Source organism: Leptidea sinapis, chromosome 14, assembly GCF_905404315.1.
Source record: "Leptidea sinapis chromosome 14, ilLepSina1.1, whole genome shotgun sequence".
NCBI classification, from domain to species: domain Eukaryota; kingdom Metazoa; phylum Arthropoda; class Insecta; order Lepidoptera; family Pieridae; genus Leptidea; species Leptidea sinapis.
The window spans coordinates 5,729,740-5,754,511 of NC_066278.1; the positions used below are offsets into that span (position 1 = coordinate 5,729,740).

The following is a 24,772-nucleotide window of genomic DNA, read 5'->3' on the forward strand; positions in this document are numbered from 1 at the left end:
TGTTCCTGCTGTGGGAGCCTCAAATCCACTTTGAACGGTAGTCAGCACGTCAACTAACCTTTAAGTAAGAAATCAAATTCCCCGCTCACAACTTGTCCCGGGTAGTGCAGCGTGGCGTGTCCTGAGTGGTGCCAGTCTCCCTTGCGGTTGAGCGTCGCATCCACGCTCACCTTTTGCGAGGGGTCGCGGTTGGCGTCCCAGTTGAACAATGCACTCAGTCGCTTTTGAGTCGGCTTCGAGACTCGCAGGTAGGATACATGGATGTCGCGTAATCTGATGATAGAAGAAGTTAGATCACATGATCGTAGGAATTCGTTATTTATGCAACTGTTGTGTAATAAGGGGTATTAAAACACGAATGTGGGATAATAGTGTCACATGAGTGTTTTACTTCCTCTAAAAGATTCTGAAACAGTTAGCTTACTGCTAACATTAAAAAAGACAGTCCTAGTAACCATAATATCCTCCAAAGGAGTGTTATTATGAAAACGGATGATATAATGTTGTACTGATTTTCGTTATACCACTCGATTGGATGATGTACTTAATGGTTATTAGGACATCGGGTGTTTTAATTTTTTGTCAATTAGCTAACTGTTTTAGAATCTTTAATAGAGGATTTCAAGCATGGGTGTAGATAAATAATATAATATAGACCATAGAGCGTACAAGGACATTAGCTTAGATAATTTATACGTCTAGACAGAGATTTTGCTGTTAGATAACCGATAGTAAACAGGCCAGGTTTACTACTTTAGTGTGCGTGACAACGTACGTCTTACACTGGCGATTTTTATGCATTGCTCAAAATGGAGGTTACCAGTCAACCTCAATTTTTTCGACACGGTTTTCATAGATATCATAGCCTATAGACATATAAATGATTTAAGGATATAAGACGAGGGAAGATTACGTAGCAGAGCTGCGGCAAAACACTAGTTTCATTGCATTTGTTGTTGAGCTACAGGTGCGTGCAAACACCCCTCTAAGTGTAACTTTAAATGCAACTCGCCGATTACAATGCGACTATTTTGCGTGGTGTTTTTCCACCTTCTCTATGTACTCTTTATGAAAGGTATATATATATATGTATATATATATATATATATATATATATATATATATATATATGAGATCACTAAGTGTGACCTCTCCTCCTCCTGCGTCGTATTCCACATTGCTGAGGGTCGTGATTTCTCCGAGAATTCAACTTTTTGGCAATAGTTGGCCATCTGTCTTTGGCTACGTGCAGTGCCTCATGATGTCCATCCAGTAATGTGCGGATTTGGTGAGACCATCTTAGAGGGCTGCGACCTCTGCCGTTGCCGGTCCCAAGCCTATCTTAATATATATATATTTATTTAGTGCGTCTGTTGTAACTGAACTCCTCCTAAACGGCTGGACCGATTTTAATGAAACTTTCTGTGTGTCTTCAGGTGGATTTGAGAATGGTTTAGATTGACAATTGACCTACCTCCTAAACGGCTGGACCGATTTTGATGATATTTTTTGTGTGTTCCAGTGAATTTGAGATAGGTGTGTGTCTTCAGGTGGATTCGAGAATGGTTTAGATTCACAATTGAACTACCTCCTAAGCGGCTGGATCGATTTTGATGAATTTTTGGGTGTTCCAGTGAATTTGAGATTGGTTTAGATTCTCAATTCCGTCCATATAATATAATTCTCCTGCTCATATGTATGTTAGTGAACTCCTCCTAACGGCTGGACCGATTTTTCAAATTTAAGACGAGTGTACAGGACAACGTCTGTCGGGTCCACTAGTATACTATAAAATACTTACTGATCAAAATGTATGTCCATGTTGACATTAGTGTTATTGTTCAAATCCGCGTTCAAGTTCACGCTGTACGCTTTCCCGCTGACGTCTATTTCACCGTAGGCTGTGAAGTTTTGCTCCGAGAGCAGCAGATACCGAACCAAACTCTTGTACGTATCCGAGTTATATTCACCCTGAAAAAAAGTGATTTATGTAGTGAAAAGTGATATGGTCGACATTATTACACATAATATGATCACGGACGAGTAAAAAAAGAAGGACTCCGTGTCACCTTACAAAACAGTGAAGCACCAAAACAAGCCGGTTAACGTGTAAATACAGAGCACCACGCACACACTTACACCAATACAAGCCAATCCGCCGCCATTATGAGATTTGCCATCGTCTGTGACAGATCAGTTTGCGTCGCAATAAAATATTTTAAAAATGGCGTCGTGCGTTGTGAAAAATTGTAAAACAATCTATCAGAATTTATAAAATCGGAGTCTAAAGTAATGGGCCATAAGGGAGAAAAAAATGTGTTACTGGTATCCCCCGTAACCACACGCACGCATAGCATAAAAATCCTTCTATTTTACTCGTCCATGAATATGATCAATTATTGTAAAAAGTAGGTAACTCGTTGCACGCCCGGCGATACATCAATGTATAAAATGAATAAGGAGAAGAATTATAAGTGGTGAAAAGAGAAAGAAAAGTAAAGTGTGAGAGCGAATACGACAACGAGGACATATCAGTGAAAGAAATGAAGTGAAACGGCGTGATTGAAAAGATTAAAACCAATTTACAAAAACATTTCGATTTTATTTACCAAATTCAAACATCCTAGGTAAATTTTAACTCCCAAACCCGATCTTTTTATAAATAACTTAAAATATTTGTATGCTTTTTGAAATTTAAGAGACAAAGATCCGTTAATAGTATTAAACTTAAAATTAACTGCATCTTCTACAGTGTTTTTGAAGTGGTAACTTCATCTGGAAGGGTAAACCGCTCCGTAATATAACGCGTTACGGTGCCAGACTGTCTGGCGTCCCTTTCTCTCACGAATACGGCAACGGTTGATAGGCTCTTCCTCTCTCACTCTAACCAATTGTTACTTTTATAGGATTAAATAATGAGACTAATAATGTACACACACAAAACGCTAATGTACATTTTCAAGAATTGTAATTAATATTAAAATATATTTTATAATCAATAAAAGATTATATTAATAAATAACCTATCCCTACGTTATCATGTTAATATAGGTACATAAATAACCTAAGCTTTTCTCAAGTTAAACAATTTCAATATTAAAAGTTCAACTTAGCTTAGTTTAAGTAATCAATTCTGTTGGTCGTCCCAAGATGCACACGTTTCTATTAATTTGTTGACTAGAAAGTCCCTTACCTCAGCAATAAATGTGATCTGCCGATTGTCCTGAGTGAACCTCGCGTCAACAGCGATATCTTTGAAATGGTTGCTATTTATCAACACTTTGAGACGATGCGACGCCATATTGGTCTTCGATTGGTCTTGATACACTGCGTCTACGTTGAAGTCCACGCCCGTAAACCATACCCCATTAGCATTTACCTGCGTGTTATTATTAAAACATTAGAAATCAATCAGTTAAAATACACAATTCATAATTATTTATACACATCTGACCGTATAACTGTTTGAAGACAAACGGCCTTACAAATAAACTTAGTATAAAGTTAAACCTGAGACTAAACCAAGTATATGCGAAATGTTGACTATATCGCTGACAACACTGTCAATACCATGAAAATTCTGAAGTATTCCGAATGTGAGGTTAGCTTTGCAAATAAACGCGGGTAACGTTATACGTCCGAATAAACCAATCATGAGCAAAATGTTTATTCTGAGGTATAACTTTATACCAAGTTTATTTATAAGTCCGCTAAAGTCTCGAAATGATTACCTGGATTTTAATAGTAGACTTAGAATGTGCTGTGTATAGAGGAACTGACTGCCAATAAAGCGTGGCCAATAATGATTTGTCAATGAGTGCGTTAACTAATGTTTACAACTTGTCAATGAAAATTATTACAGTAACTATAGATTCACTTTCATTTTCTATATAGCTGTATATTTTTTTATGGAATAGGTAGACATACGAGCGTACGCGAAGGAACGCGAAGGTGTCGGGGACCTAGTGCTCTGTGAACGGCTCGATCACTTGGCGTTGCGTAGAGACGTCGCTTCATTGTGTGTCTTCTACCGCATTTATCACGACGAGTGTTCCGAAGAGCTGTTTAACCTGATCCTGCCGCCGAATTCCACCTTCGCACGACACGCCACAAGTTAGGATATCATCCTCACCATCTGGATGTGTGGCGGTCCTCCACAGTGCGGTTTACAAGGAGCTTTCTTCCACGTACTACAAAGCTGTGGAATGAACTTCCTTGTGCGGTGTTTCCGGGACGATACGACATTCAAAAAAAAGCGCGTACACCTTCCTCAAAGGCCGGCAACGCTCCTGTGATTCCTCTGGTGTTGCAAGAGATTGTGGGCGGCGGTGATCATTTACAACAGGTGACCTGTACTCTCGTTTGTCCTCCTATTCCATAAAAAAAAAAGAAGGAAGGTGTACGCGCTTTTTTTGAAGGTACCCATGTCGTATCATCCCGGAAATAATGCACAAGTTTGTAGTACGAGGAAGAAAGCTCCTTGAAAACCGCATATACGGTAGAAATAGTCTTCTCTCTTGATAGTTCTTCTCTGTATATTTTAAGTGTATGATTTTGATAAGTTATTGGGTAAAATAAAAAGTTAAGCCACATCTATGAATAATTTGGCAGAGTTCTACCTATCATAGCAGCCACTGGAAGCTAATTTACTCAGTAAACATTTTTCATGCATTATATATAGATCGGAGATGTAGTCCGGAAGCGAGTTTTGTCGAGGCAGAAAATAAAGTTCTTTTATTGGCGAATGCACATTCTAGTGGGTAATGTTTATTGTAGTGTATTGACATCTAGCCTGAATTGAGTATGTGTTAACAATCATTGTCACTGTCATGACATCGACAGTGACATTAACCGTGTGACGTTGAGTGCTCTATATAAGTACTTCACAATACAGCGGGAGCGCCAGTTCCTATCGGCTATCGGTTGCCAGCGGATGTCCCACGGTGATGACCAAACGGTACATTACATTTATACTCTAGAACTACTCGATATTACAATACGATATTACCTGTTTTATCCTAAGGAGGTCTAATTCATCTGAAAAGGTTAACCAAAAATAGTAAATTTACTTACTTGAAATTCATTCGGACGTTTCTCGAATAACTTCCCCTTCAGTAAACAAGGGTGTAGGGTTGGCAACGTGACATTAAGTTCAGCATCCGCATATAACTGTGTCCCGGGAGGCGCGAACAAATACCCAGAGACAACAATCTCGCGAGACTTCGGGTTAAAGTTTAGTAAAGCTAGGCCCGAGTATTTCGGACCGACCTGGAAAATTAGGTACGGTTAGCATAATACTTTTGTTTTGTTCTTTCATAGATGCCTTATTCCATTCTTCTACTGTCATATTTAAGAATCAATCACTTGTATTATTCTTCCTTTTTTTTAGTTTCTAGATATAAAAGTTCGAACGCGAGTCGTCGAACATTATAGTCTCGCAAATTGATATTACTACACTTTAAAGTTTAATGAAGTCAGGTCACACTTCGGACTGACATTGAATATAAGCGGTATGTAGGTATCAATATTTTGTTCTCTTATTTTACAGACATTTCTAATTTCGCAATCTTATTGACTAAATATTTCTGAGTGCTTCAGTGATTTTGTTCTAACATCACTGCTTTATTGGACCTCTTACAATTGCGGTCTATTTTCAACCGACCTCAGAATAAGGTGGCGGTTATAAGGTCCGGTGTATTTTTTAATATATGTATCCTCAGAACATATTTACAGTAACAAATTTGGAAGTTATTTGCTAATTAAATAAAAATTGAATTATATGGGAAAGTTGGCCCAAAAGTGAAATATTATTATTTGGTAAAAAATGTGTGAAATATGTAGGAGAAATCTGTAAAAATGTATTATAAAACAAACCCGCTAGTGAAAATTTCGATAACAGAATTGATGTTCTAAATTAGAACATAAATCTATGGTTTGAGTGTGTGATGCCTCGGAAATCTAAAGTGACGCCTTCTAGAACATTTACCTACTCATTAATTACAAAAATATATGTTGTTGTTTATTTTGTTCCACGATTCACATACATAAATACATTATTTGGTAACACTTTGATGATTAAAATTAATTTTATTAAACAAAATTTACAATAAATTCTTGATGCGAAATTCAGAGTTCGAGCGATGTATTAATCAAATATTGTTTACGAAATAATTTCCGGTTAGAATAATTTTTAAACAGTGTTCTATTTTCTATTCTATAAAAGGCATAAAAGGCATTTATTTTCTCAAAATTGATTCCTTTAGAATTCTTTTTGATGTCATTTCTTATACTACTAGATACTACTACCGCTTCGGAAATAATGGCGCTCTGAGAGAGAAGAAGCGGCGCAAGAAACTCTCCCAGCATTCTTTTTTTTTGCGATCTTTTCAATAAAAATATACAATATTGTACAGTCGCTATAAAATAATCACAATCTAGTCCCAGGCTGTCCGATCATTTAGATATTCAGCAGTGGAGTAATAGGATTTACGACAGAGCCATTTTTTTATAAAACTTTTAAATTTATTTATAGAATTATCTATAAATAAATTTAGATTTAGATTAGGCATTAGCCTGAACAGTGGCTGGGACTTTATTGTAGAAGTGTATACATTTACCCTTAAAGCTATTATGTATCTTATGAAGCCTACTAGAATTAGTTACAAGCAATCCCTTATTTCTAGTGTTATAATAATGAAAATCACTATTAAGAGCAAAAAGGTGACGATTTTTCTGAACACATATTAAATTTTCATAAATGTACTGACAATAAACAGTCATAATATTTATTTCTTTAAATTTTTCTTTGAGAGACTGTCTATAACCAAGCTGATATATAGCACGAACAGCTCTCTTTTGCAGTGCAAACACTATATCAATGTCAGCAGCATGACCCCATAGTAATATACCGTACGTCATGATGCTGTGAAAATAACTAAAGTACACTAATCTAGCGGTCGCAACATTCGTGTACTCTCTAATCTTTCTAACTGCATATGCCGCAGAGCTGAGTCTATCTGCTAGATGGGTAATATGTGGACCCCACTGAAGCTTTTATCTAACGTGATACCCAAGAAGACCGTAGTGTCCACAAGTTCCAATCTCTGGTCATTTATAAGTACGTTGGTTTGTACCTCCGCTGTGTTTGGTGTAATGAACCGTAAACACTTTGTTTTTTTTACTGTTTAAGTGCAGATTATTCGTCTCAAACCAGCGCACTATCTTTGAGAGTGCATTGCTTACCTCGTCCTCAATATCCGCACGTCGCTTCACTTTAAAAATAAGTGAAGTATCATCAGCAAACAATACAATCTCATGGCTATCATCTACCACAAACGGTAGATCGTTAATATATATAAGAAACAAGAAAGGACCGAGAATAGAACCCTGTGGAACACCTATTCCCACAGGTTTACCCGAAGACCGTTTGCCATTTACATCGACTACCTGAACTCTTTCGCTTAAATATGATTTTAACAGATTTAGGGCTCTATTTTTCACTCCATAATGCTTTAGTTTTAGGAGTAAAGTTTCATGGTGGACGCAGTCAAATGCTTTTGACAAATCACAAAAAATGCCCAATGCATCCTGTGACTCTTCCCAGGCGTCAAAGATGTGCTCAATGAGTCTAGTACCCGCATTAATTGTTGATAAGCCCCTAGTGAAACCAAACTGATTTTTGTTCATTAATTTACAAAAATGCATTTGTAGCTGTTGAAGCAAAAGTTTTTCAAAAATTTTACTAAAAACAGGCAGCACTGTAATAGGTCTGAAATTAGCAGGGTCAAAAGAACTGCCCGATTTAAACAAAGGTATAACTTTGCTGTATTTCATGAGGTCAGGGAACACACCCTCATCTATGCATTCATTAAATATTATTGCTAATTCAGGTGCTATAATGTCAAGTATGTATTTAACAATATTAGTCGAATGGCCCCATAGGTCTTTTGTATTTTTTAGGTTAATTAATTTGAAGATTTTTATTATATCGCTACCTGTAACATACTTAAATTTCAAGTCAGTAGAAGATACTGGTACGTGTAATTTAAGCATATCATATGCTGCTTTTGGCGAAGAGTTAAGGTATTTAGTCGTGACAATCGGGATTTCGGAGAAGTATTTATCAAATTCATTTGCAATTTCTATTTCCGAATTTATAACGCGATTATTAATATTTAAACAGATAGAGGTGTTACGGCAATTCGATCTACCAGTTTCATTGTTAATTACACTCCAAGTCGCTTTTACTTTATTATTACTATTTTTAATTTTATCTGCAATGAAACGTGTTTTCGCTTCATGACAAACTATTTTAAAGAGCTTGGAGTATTTTTTTACATATATTTTAAATTCTTCACTATTATTGTAATGTTTTTCATAATAAAGGTCATATAAGCGTTTACGACTTTTGTGGATACCCATTGTTTCCCAATCATTAAAACTATGTTTGTTGTTTACTGTCACCGTTACTGGAGTAAAAATCCTGTCAAATTCCTCACAGAATTGAAGACTAAGTTGTAGTGAAAATTAGCAGTTTCGCCACAGTGTAAAAATGGTATTGTATTTACCAAATTATTTCTAAACCTCTCAAGACGGCTACCCGTAACTGGTATAATCGTCACCTTTTTTGGTCTGACATTGTCCAATCTTGTATTTACTTTTATAAGTTGCCCACTATGGTCGGACTGAAGATTATTAATTATGAGTTTACTAGTAATAGTAACATCTGTAAAAATATTATCTAAACAGGTTGCTGTTATAGAAGTGATTCTAGTAGGTTCCCAAAATACATTGAACAAATTAAAACTTTGAAATAAATTTTTAAGGCTAGTACAATTGGCCGAAGGTTCAAGCAGGTTTATATTAAAATCTCCACACACTATAATTGACTTGCTACTTTTGCTAAATTTTGATAGTACCTCCTCCATTCTATGTTGGAATTGTTCATATGATGCAGTATACACTTACAATAATAAATTGCTCTAGTTCTATACAAGCTATCTCAATTAGTTGTTCTATAGAGAGATTAACAATATCTATTCTATTTTTACATTTTAATCTATTATTAATAATAATTAGGGAACCTCCATGTATTGCCCTACTTCTACAAAACGAACTGACTACTTTATGTTCTCTAAAATTAAACTGGAGCTGATGACTCTTACGCCAATGGTCTGTAATACATAATATATCTATATTACAGCAGCTCAAAAACAGTTCAATTTCTAATTCCTTACTTGAGATACCTTGTATATTCTGGTGAACAATATTTATGAGCTTTATATTATGATTATCTATAGCAGTAACATTTATATTTGGTGAATGTTGCCTATTTTGTATGATATTGCAAGAGTTGTCCTCCCTTGTCAAATAACTTAATTTAAATTAATTGAAGAAAAATCTTCATTGTTATATTTTTGTACATTAGTACTAATACATTCCCCAATAGGGTCTTGTATGTCTATTGTTTTACAATTTTGCCCAATAGAGGCATATATATACTTACTCATACAACCAGTGGGAGGCTCCTTTGCACAGGATGCCGGCTAGATTATGGGTGTAAAATTATCCTTTTTCGGTCTGAAGGGCGCCGTAGCTAGTGAAATTACTGGACAAATGAGACAATATCTTACGTTTCAAGGTGACGAGCGCAATTATAGTGCCGCTCAGAATTTATGGGTTTTTCAAGAATCCTGATCGGCACTTCATTGTAATGGGCAGGACGTATCAATTACCATCAGCTGAACGTCCTGCTCGTCTCGCCCCTTACTTTCAAAAACATAGACAAGCCATATTATACTTACTTCTTCAAACTGTAGCTTCAACAAAATCGGTCTAGGTTTATTCAAATTCATTTCTGTGTAAAGTTTCATTCCGCTCATCTTGTCTATTCGTTTAAAGACAAACGTAAAAGATGGGTCTTCCTTGAGTTCCTTCGAAGAGCTCACATTAAAACCGATATCCAAGTGGTTTTGAGTTTTCTGTAAACAATCCTTTATTGATTATCTCTTACACAGAATATATAGAGGCATAAACACATAAATTATTTTCGCCGAGAGGCATTTTTTATATTAAGGTTTTTGATCATGTCATAAATTGCAGCCCACATCAGTGGACACCTTTTGGCTTGACTACAGCTGTATCCCTTGCACTTATAATAAAAGGCATTTATTTTCTCAAAATTTATTCCTTTAGAATTCTTTTTGGTAGCATTTCTAATATACTAGATATTACTACCGCTTCGGAAAGAAATGGCGCTCTGAGAGAGAAGAATCAGCGCAAGAAACTCTCTCTCTTTCTCCAGCATTCTTTTTTTGCGTTCTCTTTAATAAAATATACAATATTGTACTGTCATTGTTATTACTCTAAAATAATCACAATCTAGTTCCAGGCTGTCCGATCACTTGATATTCAGCTGTGGAGTAGTAGGATTTTCAACAGAGCCATTCTTTAATTAAACATTTAATTTATTTATAGATAATGCCTGAACAGTGGCTGGGACTTAATTATAAAAGTGTATAAGTTTACCCTTAAAGCTATTATGTATCTTATGAAGCCTACTAGAATTAGTTACAAGCAATCCTTTATTTCTAGTGTTATAATAATGAAAATCACCATCAAGAGCAAAATGGTGACTATTTTAGTGAACGTATATTAAATTTTTAACTCATTTACTTTGATTACATATTTCCGATAGCTTTACACTACATTATTCCCGAATAGGTCAGCTCGTTTAATAATAAAAAGAGCTTTTCTCCAATTTGAAATTATAATTTGAAGTGATTACTATCATTGTTTTCTGGGTATTTTTTTTATGGAATAGGAAGACAAACGAGCGTACGGGTCACCTGTTGTTAAGTGATCACCGCCGCCCACAATCTCTTGCAACACCAGAGGAATCACAGGAGCGTTGCCGGCCTTTAAGGAAGGTGTACGCGCTTTTTTTGAAAGTACCCATGTCGTATCGTGCCGGAAACACCGCACAAGGAAGTTCATTCTACAGCTTTGTAGAACATGGAAGAAAGCTCCTTGAAAACCGCACTGTGGAGGACCGCCTTGAAAATACACTTTACCTACGCTGGCACTGCCACTAGTACATGTATTTCGTGTTTAAACAGCATTTGAGTAACATTAAACCTTAGATAATTTATACGTCTATAGTGGTAATTTTAATTCGTGATTTAAAATATAAACAATGATGTTGCCAACTAAAAATAATAACCTTTTCCATTGCGTGTCGAAATATACTAAAATATCACTTAAAATTATAAGTCTAAATACATAAAAATAGATATTGCACAACATTTTCTCTTTGTAATAATGCATAAAATACATCCGAAAATTAAAATGTTTTTTTGTTTGTGCAAACTTTGCTTTGACACTGGCAATAAGAAAGAAGCTCTGAACATTTGGCTCGTTAAAAAACGTAAATAATGCTACAAAAAATATTGGTCGTAGTGAGAGGTATCACTAGTCTTATTTAATTATCTATTTTATGTTTGGTAACCATTATCAAATAATGATATTTGCAAATAATATTATGTTTCATGTATTTTCAATCAAAATAGTTTATAATTAAACTACCTAGAAAAATGTTGATTATCTCTGAATTCTCATTTTGACAGTGACATTTCTTTGTTTACATTTTTGATATTGAATTACATTTCCAAACATAGATAGACTATGACAGCTGTGAAAACGTAGAAAAAGTCGTTGTGTTTAGAACTAACCTCTATTATGAGCAATTAACGCACACTAACACAAAGTGTCATACAAATCGCGAGTGTAAAACGTAGCCTGTCACGCACACTCAACTAATATTCCTGGCCTGTTTTTATCAGTTGTCTAACAGCAAGAGACTCTATCTAGACGTATTAATTATCAAAGCATTAAATCAATACAAATAAAACAGCACAATAGCATGTCCCATTACCAGTACATTTAACAAAATACTCACCACATTCCTAAGGACTGCATAGAAGTTGTACGCGGGATACGCAGTGAAGTCCATTGCCAACTCACCGTACAAGTCATGTCTATATTTTAAAGATCTCTCGCTATAAACACCTTCGATTTTAATTGTTTGCTTTGGAGTTTTGTAGAACTGGTAGTCGAGTTGCAATTTTGTGCCGTGCGTCGGTCCGTTTACGGTATAATATCCTATAAGACGGCTCGCGAGTTGTTTCGTTTGGAAATCGGCTGTGATATCCCATTGCGTCACTCCGCCCTTTGATTTCACTTTTATACTGCCTGCAATATTTTAAATTAAACTTTAAATATATCTAATTGATATGTTTTCATATAACATCAGTGGCACTTCAAAACGGCACGTGCTTACGAAATACAACATTTTTTTTTGGTTCATTCCAATCGCTTCATTTTGTGAGTACTATTTAATGAGATGTTACATGCAGAAACTCTTGTTTGGGAACAGTCGGGTCGAATCGACTAAGGTAGATTCGCTCGGTGAGCATAGTTTGATTTCGAGTCATTAACTTTGCTTTAATGCAGTATTCACTTTAGTCATGTAGGTCTAAAGACCACACCGTTCTTTATGGTCATATTACTAAGCCCCCACGAGTAAACATTATCAGCTGCATATATTTAAATAAGGGACGAGACGAGCAGGACATTCAGCTGATGATATTACAATACACTGCCGCTCAGGATTATTGAAAACCCAAAAATTCTGAGCGGCACTACGATTGCGCTGGTCACCCTGAACGTAAGTTGTCAAGTCTCATTTTCCCCAGTAATTTCACTAGCTACGGCGCCCTTCAGACCGAAACACAGTAATGCTTACACATTACTGCTTCACGGCAGAACCGGTGTTGTGGTACCCATAATCTAGCCGGTATCCGGTGCAAAGGAGCCTCCCATTGGTAACTGGCATATAACAATCATAAAAATGCAAACAATATAAGATTAAAATTTGTGGTAGAATTAACCTGACAACTCCGCGATCCTCTCATCATTGAGGACCCAGTAGGCGTGCGGCAGCCACACGTAGCCATACTTGATGTCGTGCCGCTTGAACGACATCACGGTGTCGAACTGCTTCCGGCCGTCCACGTCCAGACTGGCTGCCACAGACTTGTCGTAGGGCTGGTTGCGGTACAGCGCGTTGGCTTTGATGGTGCTCTCTGATGACTGGAAGGTCACGGCAGCGGTACTCGAGGTGTTTGACATAGTCAGGAGCGCGTTGAACATTCGTTTCTCCTGAAGGGATAAAAATTATTATTAAATTTGATAACAAAATTTTATGAACAATGCGGGATTCGAACCCGCTACTTCTCGCGTTCCGTAAGAGTGCTCTTTCAACTGAGGCAACCGTTCGAGTGACATAACTTTGATAAAATCTTGTATACTTTGTCACGATTGCAGAATTTTTGGGTTTGAAACTACCTTGAAATATTGAATTAAATAGAGATGTGACGATTTTTTACCGATTCAACAGCCAAAAAAAATAATGTTTAAACAAAGTAGATTTATTTACGATGCGGGATTCAAACAAATTATGAGATTACAAAGGTTAACTACCTTTAATGACAAATTATCTATAAATCCTAGTATGATTGTTAACTTTCCAATTGTGGCGCCCTCTACAGGGTCTACTTTACAGTTGTTAACCAGCTAATATATATGAGTACATCGACTTGAGATCGCTCTTTCAAATATAAACAGTTTGTTATTTTTATGTTGGAGTTGGAAGCATTATTTTATTTCTTGCCCCGTCCAACCACTTTGTGGAATCAATTAGGCTGGCAACGCATCATCATGACCCTTGGTGTTGTGGATGTACATGGGTGAATGCTTCACCACTCCCCATCGTGTGAGGCTCTTGCCCGTTTGCCCCATTTTGTTGGGGGCCTAATCGGCAAGAGCCCCCGCACCGCGGTATGCCATAGATTTTACGTGTATTAATAGATTGCTTATAATTAGGATGATTTGAGAGAATGTATAAGAAAGCTATTGAAACAAGCTTTAAGACCATGCAAAATAAACTATCTTTTAAACAAAATGAGGGTCAGAACTTGGTCAGGGCGTAGTGTGCCGTACGGCACTTTCGATCTTGGTGTATATTAAAGATCTAGTGCCAAAGGGCTCTTCCCGATTTTTGGAGGGTCAACGAGGTGTAGAATCCCTAGAAGAGTTCATGAGCTTTGTTACGAATTAAAGTTGTATGTTTTTGCTAACAATAAATGAAAAAGTCTTAATTGGCAGGTTTACCTTGCTGTTGGGCGTGTCGTAAGAGAAGCCCAATACATTCGTGGTCTCATTCTTGGTCCACGTGTAGAGCAGGGCGTATGTGTGCGCTGACCTGTCAGCTTTCTCCAGAGACACGATGTACTTGGCCGGCCCGCTCATAATGAAGTATGGTGCGTTGCGAAGGTTCGTCATATTCGGGAACTGAGAAAAGAGGGTAGTCACATATTTACATAAAAAACCACGAATAATTGGTTAAAATTAATCAGTTTCTTTTAGAAGAAGTGACAAGACGAACAATGTCTAAATGGTAAGTGACGTTCCCCATTAGAATCCCAAAATTTTTAGTGGTACTGCGATAAAGCGAGACTTCGAGACTACGAGCTACGTCACACGTAGTACACAAATAGTGCTAGCACAAATAATCGGCCTGTAGCTCGACAGCGTGTGTGAAAGCCATCCGGCAGTCTTGGCAAAAAAGCCTCCAACTCGTGAAATTTATTTACAGCAACGTCACATTGCCCTTGCAACGTTTTAAGCGGGACTAAAATTTACATATATAGAGACATTGCCATAGTTATTTAAATGTCTTCTAGAAAGTTATTGCTGTTGATGTATGGGTTTTAGTTAAATAGGGATTGCCACGCAATTGTGTAAAAATGTATTAAATCTCAGTAGTGTAGATACCTTTTTTTGTGGCAATTTAAAAACTTTGATGAATTCAAAGATTTCAAATATTTTTACGTTTCTTTATTACGAAAATATCATTAAGTAATAGTGATTTGACTCCGGAGTTTTATTTAATTCAGATGCTTGAGGTATAAAAAATGATCTACTAAGTTAAGGAACTATCGAAATATAAGAACCAAAAAGATATTTTGATTCTTATCAGTCATCTCTGGAATAAAGCCTGTCTTAGACTTAGACTCGCTTCTCTTTGGAATCTATAAAACTAAACTTTACTAACTTCCTCACCAGTCCTTCGCTACACTCACGATCCAATATAACGTCTAAGACGTAATACAGTACGTTAGACCCTTACAGTGTTATTAATAAACGCAGTGTAAAGTTACTCCAAGTCTAAAATTTAATAAATTTTACCAGTACCTTTGCACCGAATACCGGCTAGATTATGGGTACCACAACGGCGCCTATTTCTGCCGTGAAGCAGTAATGTGTAAGCATTTCTGTGTTTCGGTCTGAAGGGCGCCGTAGCTAGTGAAATTATTTTCACAAAAAAAAATTACTTCTCCCTGTCATGTAATTATGTAGTGACAAAGGTAAGAAAAAGACAAAAAGTTTTGAATTTGGAATAATTTAACTTCGCGTTATTAATAAGACAGTTGGTGTATAATCTAGTGTTATTTACCTGATAGGCAGCACACACTTTGATACCGATCGCCTTATCGAATGTACTCCAACTGCAAGTATTCTGTTCTATTCTGTTCTTGTTCAGACCCTGTTGTGGCAGCTCTTCATCTCCATGTAGCACCATGAGCTCGGACCTAAGAGAGCAATAAATTAAAAAAGCAGCCAAGTGCGAGTCGGACTCGTCCATGAAAGGTTCCGTAGCAGAAAGACGATTTGTGACGTATTAAAAAACTACTTACTAGATCTCGTTCAAACCAATTTTCAGTGGAAGTTTGCATGGTAATTAATATAAAACATTTTTTTTTTAGTTTTATCAACAAGAGAGTTTTAGAAATTACAGTGGCGGGGACACATTTTACCACTTTGGAAGTGTCTCTCGCGCAAACTATTCAGTTTAGAAAAATATGATATTAGAAACCTCAATATCATTTTTGAAGATGAGTTTCAGTTCTAAGTATGGGGAACCCACAAACGGCACGGTATGGTTACCACACGGCAGATATAGGCGCCGTTGTGGTAACCATAATCTAGCTGGCATCCTGTGCAAAAGAGCCCCCCACTCCTAAAATTTTAGGAGTTACAGTCTTCTCAAACACGAAGACGCATAAAAAGTTTAAGGTACCTACCATCTTTCATTGCGTAAGTAGTTTGGCCTTGTTTCAAACCTATAAATAATACTCAACTAAAAAACAGTAACTCACTTAGCAGCAAATATCTCCTGCTTATCTCTGGGCAGCGATAGATCGAGTTTGATCATTCCCAGTCCACGGATAGATAGCTTGGCCTCGAGTGCAGTAGCGGTGTACAGTCGTGACGACAGACGAATACCGCTGACAGCTAACGATCCCGCCGAAACACTCATGGTAGCTGCTATGTTGACTGCAACGCTAGAATAAACCATTAAATTTAAAAAAAATAACGGGTTGCACTCAGGGAGTGCTGACAGAAGTGAAATCTTGAACCTTCACGTTGTGCATTTTGGAATAGTTAGGGAAAAATGTCGCACGAATTGCTTTATTTATCAGTATAAAAGCACTAGCATTTATGTGGTTAAATACAATATTCATTTATTGTGCTATCGTACACAAAAATGACAATTTATATTACATAAAAAAATTAACACTTCAGAACTATTACAATTATTTAACATTAAAAAGTTAATCTCTCAGAAAAATCAACTTTCATCCATAATTTCAACGACTGTCTTACAATTTTTCGATCAGGTCACGTGTCCTGACGTGAGTTTAACATTTTATACCCCTCCCAAGAAAAGTTATCAACGCCGCTAAAGAAGTTTTCACTTCAAATATAATAGAAGTTTGTATAATTAAGGCACTTCGCTTTCAACATCCATAAAAATCCCCTTTAAGCAATATTTTTAAAAGATGTTTTACGCGAAAGATATTTATTTAGATTCAAATCCGTTTTAATCTATGCTACAAGATTTGTTGATTTTTGAAATATTAAGAAAATAATATTTTAATTTATTTTTAATGACGACCTTACTCAAAAGGTCACACGTGGAGGAGTTCAGAGAAATATCTAAAAAGGCTCGCGCTGTACTAGAGTGACATCCATATTTATCCAAAATTGCTCAAGGTTTCGCAGGGAATATTTTATATGATATCCTGCTACTGTGTTTTATAAATACTCAAAGAAAAACCTAGGAACTATTTTTAGTTTGTGATTGAGGAAAATTATTTTACGAAGGAATTGCTATAGCACATTCTAGTCCGTATTGATATTATAATATGATTTTATGAGAATAAGTTAGATTTCCCATCTTATGTTAAGCGGTCAATCTGTCACGGAACATCTAGCGTGTATTTTACAGCACAAATACATATTGTGTAGGCAGTGCTGCCCCGGACGAACACTACACATACACTTAGTGCTACTACCACAAAAGAAAGGAATGATTTGAAAACGAAGTCCGGCAAATCACTTGAAACCTTAAAACGAGATAATGTAAATAGCTTAAATGCCTATAAATACACTGTATTTTGTTTCAATAAAATCAAGAGAGTCTTTTTGAAGTTACAATAATTTTCATAATATGGCGCGAAATGCCCGCATGACGTCATAACATAGAGCCCCGCTACGATTGAGTGGGTGATATCATAAATATTAGATACTCCGCTTCGCAACGCCTAGCTAAACTTAATATATCCGAAACTATTTGTTGAAAACAATTTTTTTTTACACTAATGTATTTTATTTAACTAGAGTATACTGAAAGGTAAAATACTTGATCTTTTGGATTACCTCGGCCGAAGTTTCCCCTCGAAGTCTAAATTTCCGGACTTGGTGTACGTATTCACCACCGTTCCTGACATTTTTGTGTCCACGTAGCTGGTTCCCATGAGGTTCATATTGAGCGGTAGACCACATCCAGTAGGCACCGCGAAAGTTGTGTCCAGGAATAGAGATGCCTTGTTGTAGGATATCTCCTAAAATATGACATAGTTTATTTTAATAAGATTAACAGAAAAAACGGTCTGCGAAGCCCCGTCAGAAACAAAGTTGCTCATGCCTTTTAAACTCTATTTTTAAATGGATATTTCGATTACTTATAAATTTATCATGACTTTAAGAACTCTCTCTCTCACTCTGTTTATCTCTGTTATCTATGTATTTTATTTTTCATATTCAATCAAAGTTTTTAGTTTAAAAAATGACAATTACATAAAAAATTTAACACTTCAGAACTATTACAATTATTTTACATTACAAAGTTTATCGCTCAGAAAATCAAATTTTATCCATAATTTCAACGACTGTCTTACGAGTTTTCGATCAGGTTACGGGTCCTGACGCGAGCGCAATACATAAGTTTTCACTTCAAAAATATTTTTGGACAATTTTATCTACTATTTACATATAAGGATCGTTTTCTAAGATGAATGATCGCTACAAGTAAAGCTATTAATGAGTTTCCCATTCTCACTCAAAAGAATGACCCTGTATATTTTGTTTGTTTTGTAAAAAGTTAAAAAATATTACCTTTCCAGACAATATCTCCAATATCCTTAACTTCGGATTCATCCTCTCCAAAGCCTTTCGAATCTCATCATCTCCTTCAGCGCTCCAAAACGAAATCTCATTACCAAACACCTTAAATCCAACCTCCGCCATGGGAAAACGATGCTTAAGCGCATTATTCTTGTAGCCAATATCGTCGATTTTCCCTTGTATCTCATCAGCCTCATTCACGGAACGAAAGAATCGTTTTTTGCTTATCTTTTCGACAGCTTCATCTTTATTGAAAGGACCATTTGTACCAAATATACTTTCGAAATACCTCTCGAAGCCTTCACCCCTTGCTTTGATCTAGACATGTACATAAAATATAATTAATACTCGCGAATGGAAATACATGAAGAAAATAAAATGCAACCACACTGGCAATACTACGATATAAAAAATATCATTCTAAACGCACAACACAATTATACACAATTATATACAGCCAGATTCTTGTTCTGGTTACAAGATTCAAATAACCCAAGCCGACCACCACATTCAAGTAGATTATCTACTTTCGGAAGGGGTATGGTTTATTTCACGACAATATTGTAGACGAACAAAAGGCATGATGAAAAAATTTTGGATTCCTCTTCTATAATATCGGTACAAGTCTAATATTAAAAAAAAAAACTTTAAACCCAAGAATAATATAAGCTGGAATACTACAGTAGTGTTCTTGAAATGGCGCCGAGAATATTTAACAAGATACATATCACGGAACTTAAGTAGACGTGTTTTAAAAAAATCTTTTAATCTCCTAGTGACAAAATCGTACTATTCTATAAAGGACTTCTTTTCAGATGCTTTACACAATTGACATTTAAAAATATCATTTTACTTAATTTAATTACTTACTAACTAATGTTTTTACTAATTTCAATTATTTACAAATCAATTAACGGACATTGTATTATACATATATACTAGCTGACGCAGCAACTGTTGTATTGCCGACATTAAAATCGCGATACAAAAGTAACTGTTGATCGTAGATGGGTGAAAATTTGAAGTTGTATGTATTTTTTAATGCTGACTCCTAATCAAACAAATTTAAAAAAAAAATTGGCGTAGACCACCCTTAACATTTAGGGGGATAAAAATTGATGTTGTCCGATTCTCATACCTACCCAATACGCACTCAAAATTTCATGAGAATCGGTCAAGCTGTCGAAGGAGTTAACTACAAACACCGCGACATGAGAATTTTATATAATACTAGTGGACCCGACAGACGTTGTCATGTACACACGTCTTAAATTTGAAAAATCGGCCAAGCCGTTAGGAGGAGTTCACGAAAATACACATGAGCAGGAGAATTATATTATATGGACAGAATTGAGAATCTAATCTAATCGAATCCACCTGAAAACACACACCAATCTCAAATTCACTGGAACACACAAAAATATCATCAAAATCAGTCCAGCCGCTTAGGAGGTAGTTCAGTGACATACACACGCACACAAGAAATATATATATAAAGATTAGATATATATATATATATATGTTTGACTTGTTTTATTTGTACGCCACAGAATGGTGAACTTTATTTATGTTTCAGTTAACAACGCAATTGCCATATTTAATACTTTGATATTATGAAAACTGAACCATGTTTTTTTAATTCTTAGTTCATAAAATACCTTTTCCTAAAATCATTTATTCTTTGATTTTTATAACTCTTATCATATACATTATTAAACTTAATATTCTATTCATGGGAAGCAATTCAATAGAAAGCAGAAAATTTAATATACACTCACCTCAAGCAAGTTGATGGATTCGCCAAACATATCAACAGTCAAGTTAACCGCCACAGAACGAGGGATGTACGAATCCGGTGAGAATATTACGTTGGCTTCGTAATTACCACCTGAAAATCATATTCAATTTTAGAATGATTTTTGTAACGGTTACTTTTTTTTGTGTTGCAAAATTTTTTTTCCAGTCAAAACTTCGTTTATTTCACCATTACTTGATGGTTTTAAGCTATTTTTCTTATAAATGCTTATCTCTTGTTTAACATCAAAAAACTATCTTCACTTTGCGATTAAGCTCTTCCAGTGGCATTTATAATGTTATATTATTCGGGTTTAGATCTATGAAGATTTTCTTCTTATTATTCTCACCTTAAGGTTGCATTTTATATATTTTTCAGAGAGTACCTTCAGGCCTTGTGATCCGATCCACCTACCAGGCTCGTTTGTGGATCGCACAGTAAATAGCAATTTAAAAAAAAAACTTGGAAGACATAAACACATATACTTAGATATTTATCCAAATTATTAAATTTCCAAATAGGTTTATAAAAACATAAACTAATAAAGTCCAAGACAAAAGGAGCCTTTAAAATGTAATAAAATATAAAAAAAAATACATGAATAGGAAATATAGGAATCCTTAACTGCCCTCTATCTAGCATCTAATAGACGAACGAATAAGTAGCTTAAATTTTTTGAAATATTATATTGGAGGGGAAACATACATAATCCACACGAGGATATCTTTAACACATGTATCTCAGACCTTTGAGGTGGCAGTATGAGATTATCTAAGCTGATACGACCCTTACCCTTAAGTGATTACTCACCAGCGTTATATTGATCGAAGAAAACTCCTTGCTCGTAATTTCTAGAGAACATCCTGAAGTCTGGGCTATCCTCTAGCTGTGGCATCTCGTGTCCAGACAGCAGACCCTGGATCTCTACGCGAGAGGGAAGTGACGACTGGCCCAAGTTGTTTAAATGACTCCAAACAAATGTTGCCACTGTTAACAAAGGAAATCAAAATTAGAACCTACTCTTTTATGTATTCACTTTACATGTTGTTTATACTCTTTGTAAGATGAATAAAAAAACTGTTGAAAACGAGAAGACATACAGTAATAAAAATATATAAATTAAATTAAATATGATTGAAACTGTGGATATCCCTAGCGTACTGATGATTTGCACCACGGGTACCGAGTGTTTACATAGGCATTTACAAGATAATATTAATTTAATAAGAAGAAATTTTTAAATTCATATTTTATTGGTTTCTGGTAACTCCTTTTTATCAATTTAATCCACTGACTATTTTTACTAACGCAATATCACCAAAAAAACTTTTTATAATGTGTTGCAGATAAACAATGACCAATAAGACAATAGAGGGAAGCAGTAATGTGTAAGTAATACTGTGTTATTGTATGAACGGCGCCGTAGTTAGTAAAATTACTGGGCAAATCAGACTAAATATCTTATGTATCAAGGTGACGAGCGCAGCTGTTGTGCCCAGAATTTTTGGGGTTCTTCAGGAATCCTGAGCGGCACTGCGTTGTAATGGCCACGGCGTATCAATTACCATTAGCTAAACGATCTGATCGTCTCATCCCCTATTTTCAGAAACAAAAGAGTCAAAAGATTCAAACCAATCTATATAATATATATATAAGACATTTCCACGTATATAGTCACTCATCACGATATCTCTGGAACCATAAGGCGTAAAGACTTGAAATTTGGTAGAAATTTCAAGTCTTGGCCTTTCGCCGAGTAGAGATCAGCTAAGAACGGATTTAAAGAAATTCCAACCGCAAGTTTTTTTTTATAACAGATCAACGTCTGTCGGGTCCGCTAGTTAACTATAAGTTTATAAAGAAATAGAAATTGATTCACTCTGAGCCGTTGCCTACTAACCTTGATTAACTGGTTCGTTTCTGAGCGCGTGGAAAATCTTCCTTATTGTTACGAGATTAGGACATCTCATAACCTGCAGATATGACGCTATACGGATCTCAACATCCACTAAATCTTCTCTGTACGTCTCTAGAAAATATTCGCTGAAAAAGACATACTTAAAATATTTAAATATATAATGCTATTTATTTGCTATTTTTAAATGATAAAAAACATATGTACGCATTTTACTAATGCATATTTTGAAGGCTAATTTACTACACAAATGAAATTTGAAAACAAAATTTATGAACAAAATAACAATTTGTTTAGATTTGAAAGAGCGACATCTTAAGTCAATTTCCTAATATGCAAATATTGGGGTTGAACAGGGTATGAACTGTAAAGTAATTCCAGTAGATGAAGCCACAGCCTGAGAATTGAACAAGGCATACAAGATTTATCAACGATACGTCACTTGAACGGTTGGCTCAGGTTTTTTCTATATTCAATCAGTAACATTTACAATGTACATGATGGCGCTACAATGCGGACATTATACGAACACACGGTTAACCTAGTTTAATGTAAATAAGACTGAAATTTTCAAACAAACTATATATTTAATAGACAAAATTTTAATTACTCCCACGTGAGCGCTACTCACCTACAAGTTCTGAACGACTACAGTCCGGCGTGGGACAAGTTGGCACTAGGTGTCACTGCCTACGCTAGCGCACGGCTACTAGTTAACTGACAGATTGTTGGGAAACGATATTATGGAAAATTAGTTTATTTGGGTCAATTATGTAATTTTCTGTGACTTTTCGCGTTCCTTGAACTTCTGACACCTCCTAACTAACATTTTTGACAAAAAAATATTTATCCAAATGTTTTGAGCTTTCTTTAGTTTGGCGAGTCAATATCGCCAATATAGTTTGAAGACAAATATTGGCGGAATTAACACTAAACAAAACTCAAAACATTTGGATAATTATGGATTTCCGCAAAGTAACGCCCACTTCAATAAATTTTCAAAAATTTACTTTTACGCCATCTTTTGACGACGAGTAGAACCTCTTAAATTAAATCGTCAATAGTCAAATCTTAACTTCCATAAAATTAAGTAAAACTCAAAATAATAGCTATTTTGCAACATTAATAGTAAAGGGCCTCAAAAACAAACCAAGTGTTATTTTAATTTTTTAAAACTCTTCACAGGGACTAAATAAATCAATTTTTTGTTCCTTCTGTAAAGTTAGTGTATAGTAAGTTAGGAGATCTCAGAAGTTCACGGACGATAGGTAAGTCTTATTCAATACTCACAAACTAAATTGTGTAGCGCGCCCAAAGAATTTTTCAATACAATAATACTCTATAAACATGACGTCTTATATCACAAAGCATGCTTTACAACAATTATTCATGCATACCTAGTCTCCATGCAAGGTGTACGTCTAAATGCGTCAATAGCTGCCAATCTTATCGGCACCGGTATAAGGTGATCCCCTATTATACTCATCAATATATCTGCAAACTCCTGCTTAAAACCACCAATGTTACCAAGCGCTTTGATCGCTATTATTATCTGAAAATATATAATGCAAATTATAAAATCACTTTATTCATAAGATCTTTAAGAGCTCTTTGTTTGTTAGTCAGGTATAAGTAATCCCTAACAAAAATATAAACTACAAAAATCTGGTGAAATATTCTATATCTGTTTGGCTCTATTGAGAAGTATGTGCGAATAATTTATATTTATCTTTCTTTATCGAAACGGGTCTGCAAACGCAAAATAAAATAAATGAATATTACGTGAACGAAATTTCTCGAGCTTTTTCTTCAAATCTGATCTGTTTATGAAATAATATTCTATGACACTATTATTTTGAGTCTGTTAAATATACCAGCATAACAGATATGCAAACAACTTTTTTATTTATTTATTTATTTATATATATCTACATATGTCAAAAAAAAGAATCTGTATAATCTTTATATGCTGTAAATGGCTGTGCGTCTATTGTACTGCAGTTAGATCTTCCCTTTCCATCCCTAACACAGGTTCGGCGAACTTAAAATGGAAGTCCTTCAAATTATATATAAACTAGCTGCCCCGACAGACGTTGTTCTGTAGATAAAAAAAAATAATGTTTTATACGAATTTGCCATCACGATTTATTTCGTAAAAAATGCATGCTGTTGTTATAACGAAATTGTTTCACAGCGGAACTGTCAAACCGTGCGTCACTAAATTCTCTCATAGAAAATATGTCCGTACAAAACAAATATTGAAAATAAAAATAATGATGGTTCCCAAATCAAAATAAAAACTGTCGTGTCTCTCAAGTTGGACCAAACTGCACTCCATTGAGTAATCCCCATTAAAATCCGTTCATTCGTTTGTTCAAAGTTAGTCCATCGCGGACAAACAACGTGTCACGTAAATTATATATATTAAGAAGATATGCTAAGTAAATATTTTTGAATTTAATAGCATGTTTTTG

At 35.4% G+C, this 24,772-nt stretch overlaps 1 protein-coding gene across 1 annotated transcript in view; it reads right to left on the reverse strand.

Moving 5' to 3' along the window:
- Nucleotides 1-24,772, reverse strand: part of LOC126967862 (uncharacterized) — a 92,086-nt gene that overhangs the window by 52,260 nt on the left and 15,054 nt on the right. Inside the window, exons 13-28 of the mRNA XM_050812548.1 lie at nucleotides 23,696-23,850; nucleotides 22,284-22,426; nucleotides 21,194-21,370; nucleotides 20,367-20,476; nucleotides 18,580-18,906; nucleotides 17,842-18,026; nucleotides 16,278-16,463; nucleotides 15,575-15,710; nucleotides 14,230-14,409; nucleotides 12,948-13,218; nucleotides 11,957-12,249; nucleotides 9,804-9,980; nucleotides 5,074-5,268; nucleotides 3,194-3,379; nucleotides 1,802-1,971; nucleotides 59-273 (exon numbers count right to left, since the gene is read on the reverse strand). Of these exons, the coding sequence (XP_050668505.1) occupies nucleotides 59-273; nucleotides 1,802-1,971; nucleotides 3,194-3,379; nucleotides 5,074-5,268; nucleotides 9,804-9,980; nucleotides 11,957-12,249; nucleotides 12,948-13,218; nucleotides 14,230-14,409; nucleotides 15,575-15,710; nucleotides 16,278-16,463; nucleotides 17,842-18,026; nucleotides 18,580-18,906; nucleotides 20,367-20,476; nucleotides 21,194-21,370; nucleotides 22,284-22,426; nucleotides 23,696-23,850 (3,106 nt within the window). The remainder of the gene's footprint in view (nucleotides 1-58; nucleotides 274-1,801; nucleotides 1,972-3,193; nucleotides 3,380-5,073; nucleotides 5,269-9,803; nucleotides 9,981-11,956; nucleotides 12,250-12,947; nucleotides 13,219-14,229; nucleotides 14,410-15,574; nucleotides 15,711-16,277; nucleotides 16,464-17,841; nucleotides 18,027-18,579; nucleotides 18,907-20,366; nucleotides 20,477-21,193; nucleotides 21,371-22,283; nucleotides 22,427-23,695; nucleotides 23,851-24,772) is intronic.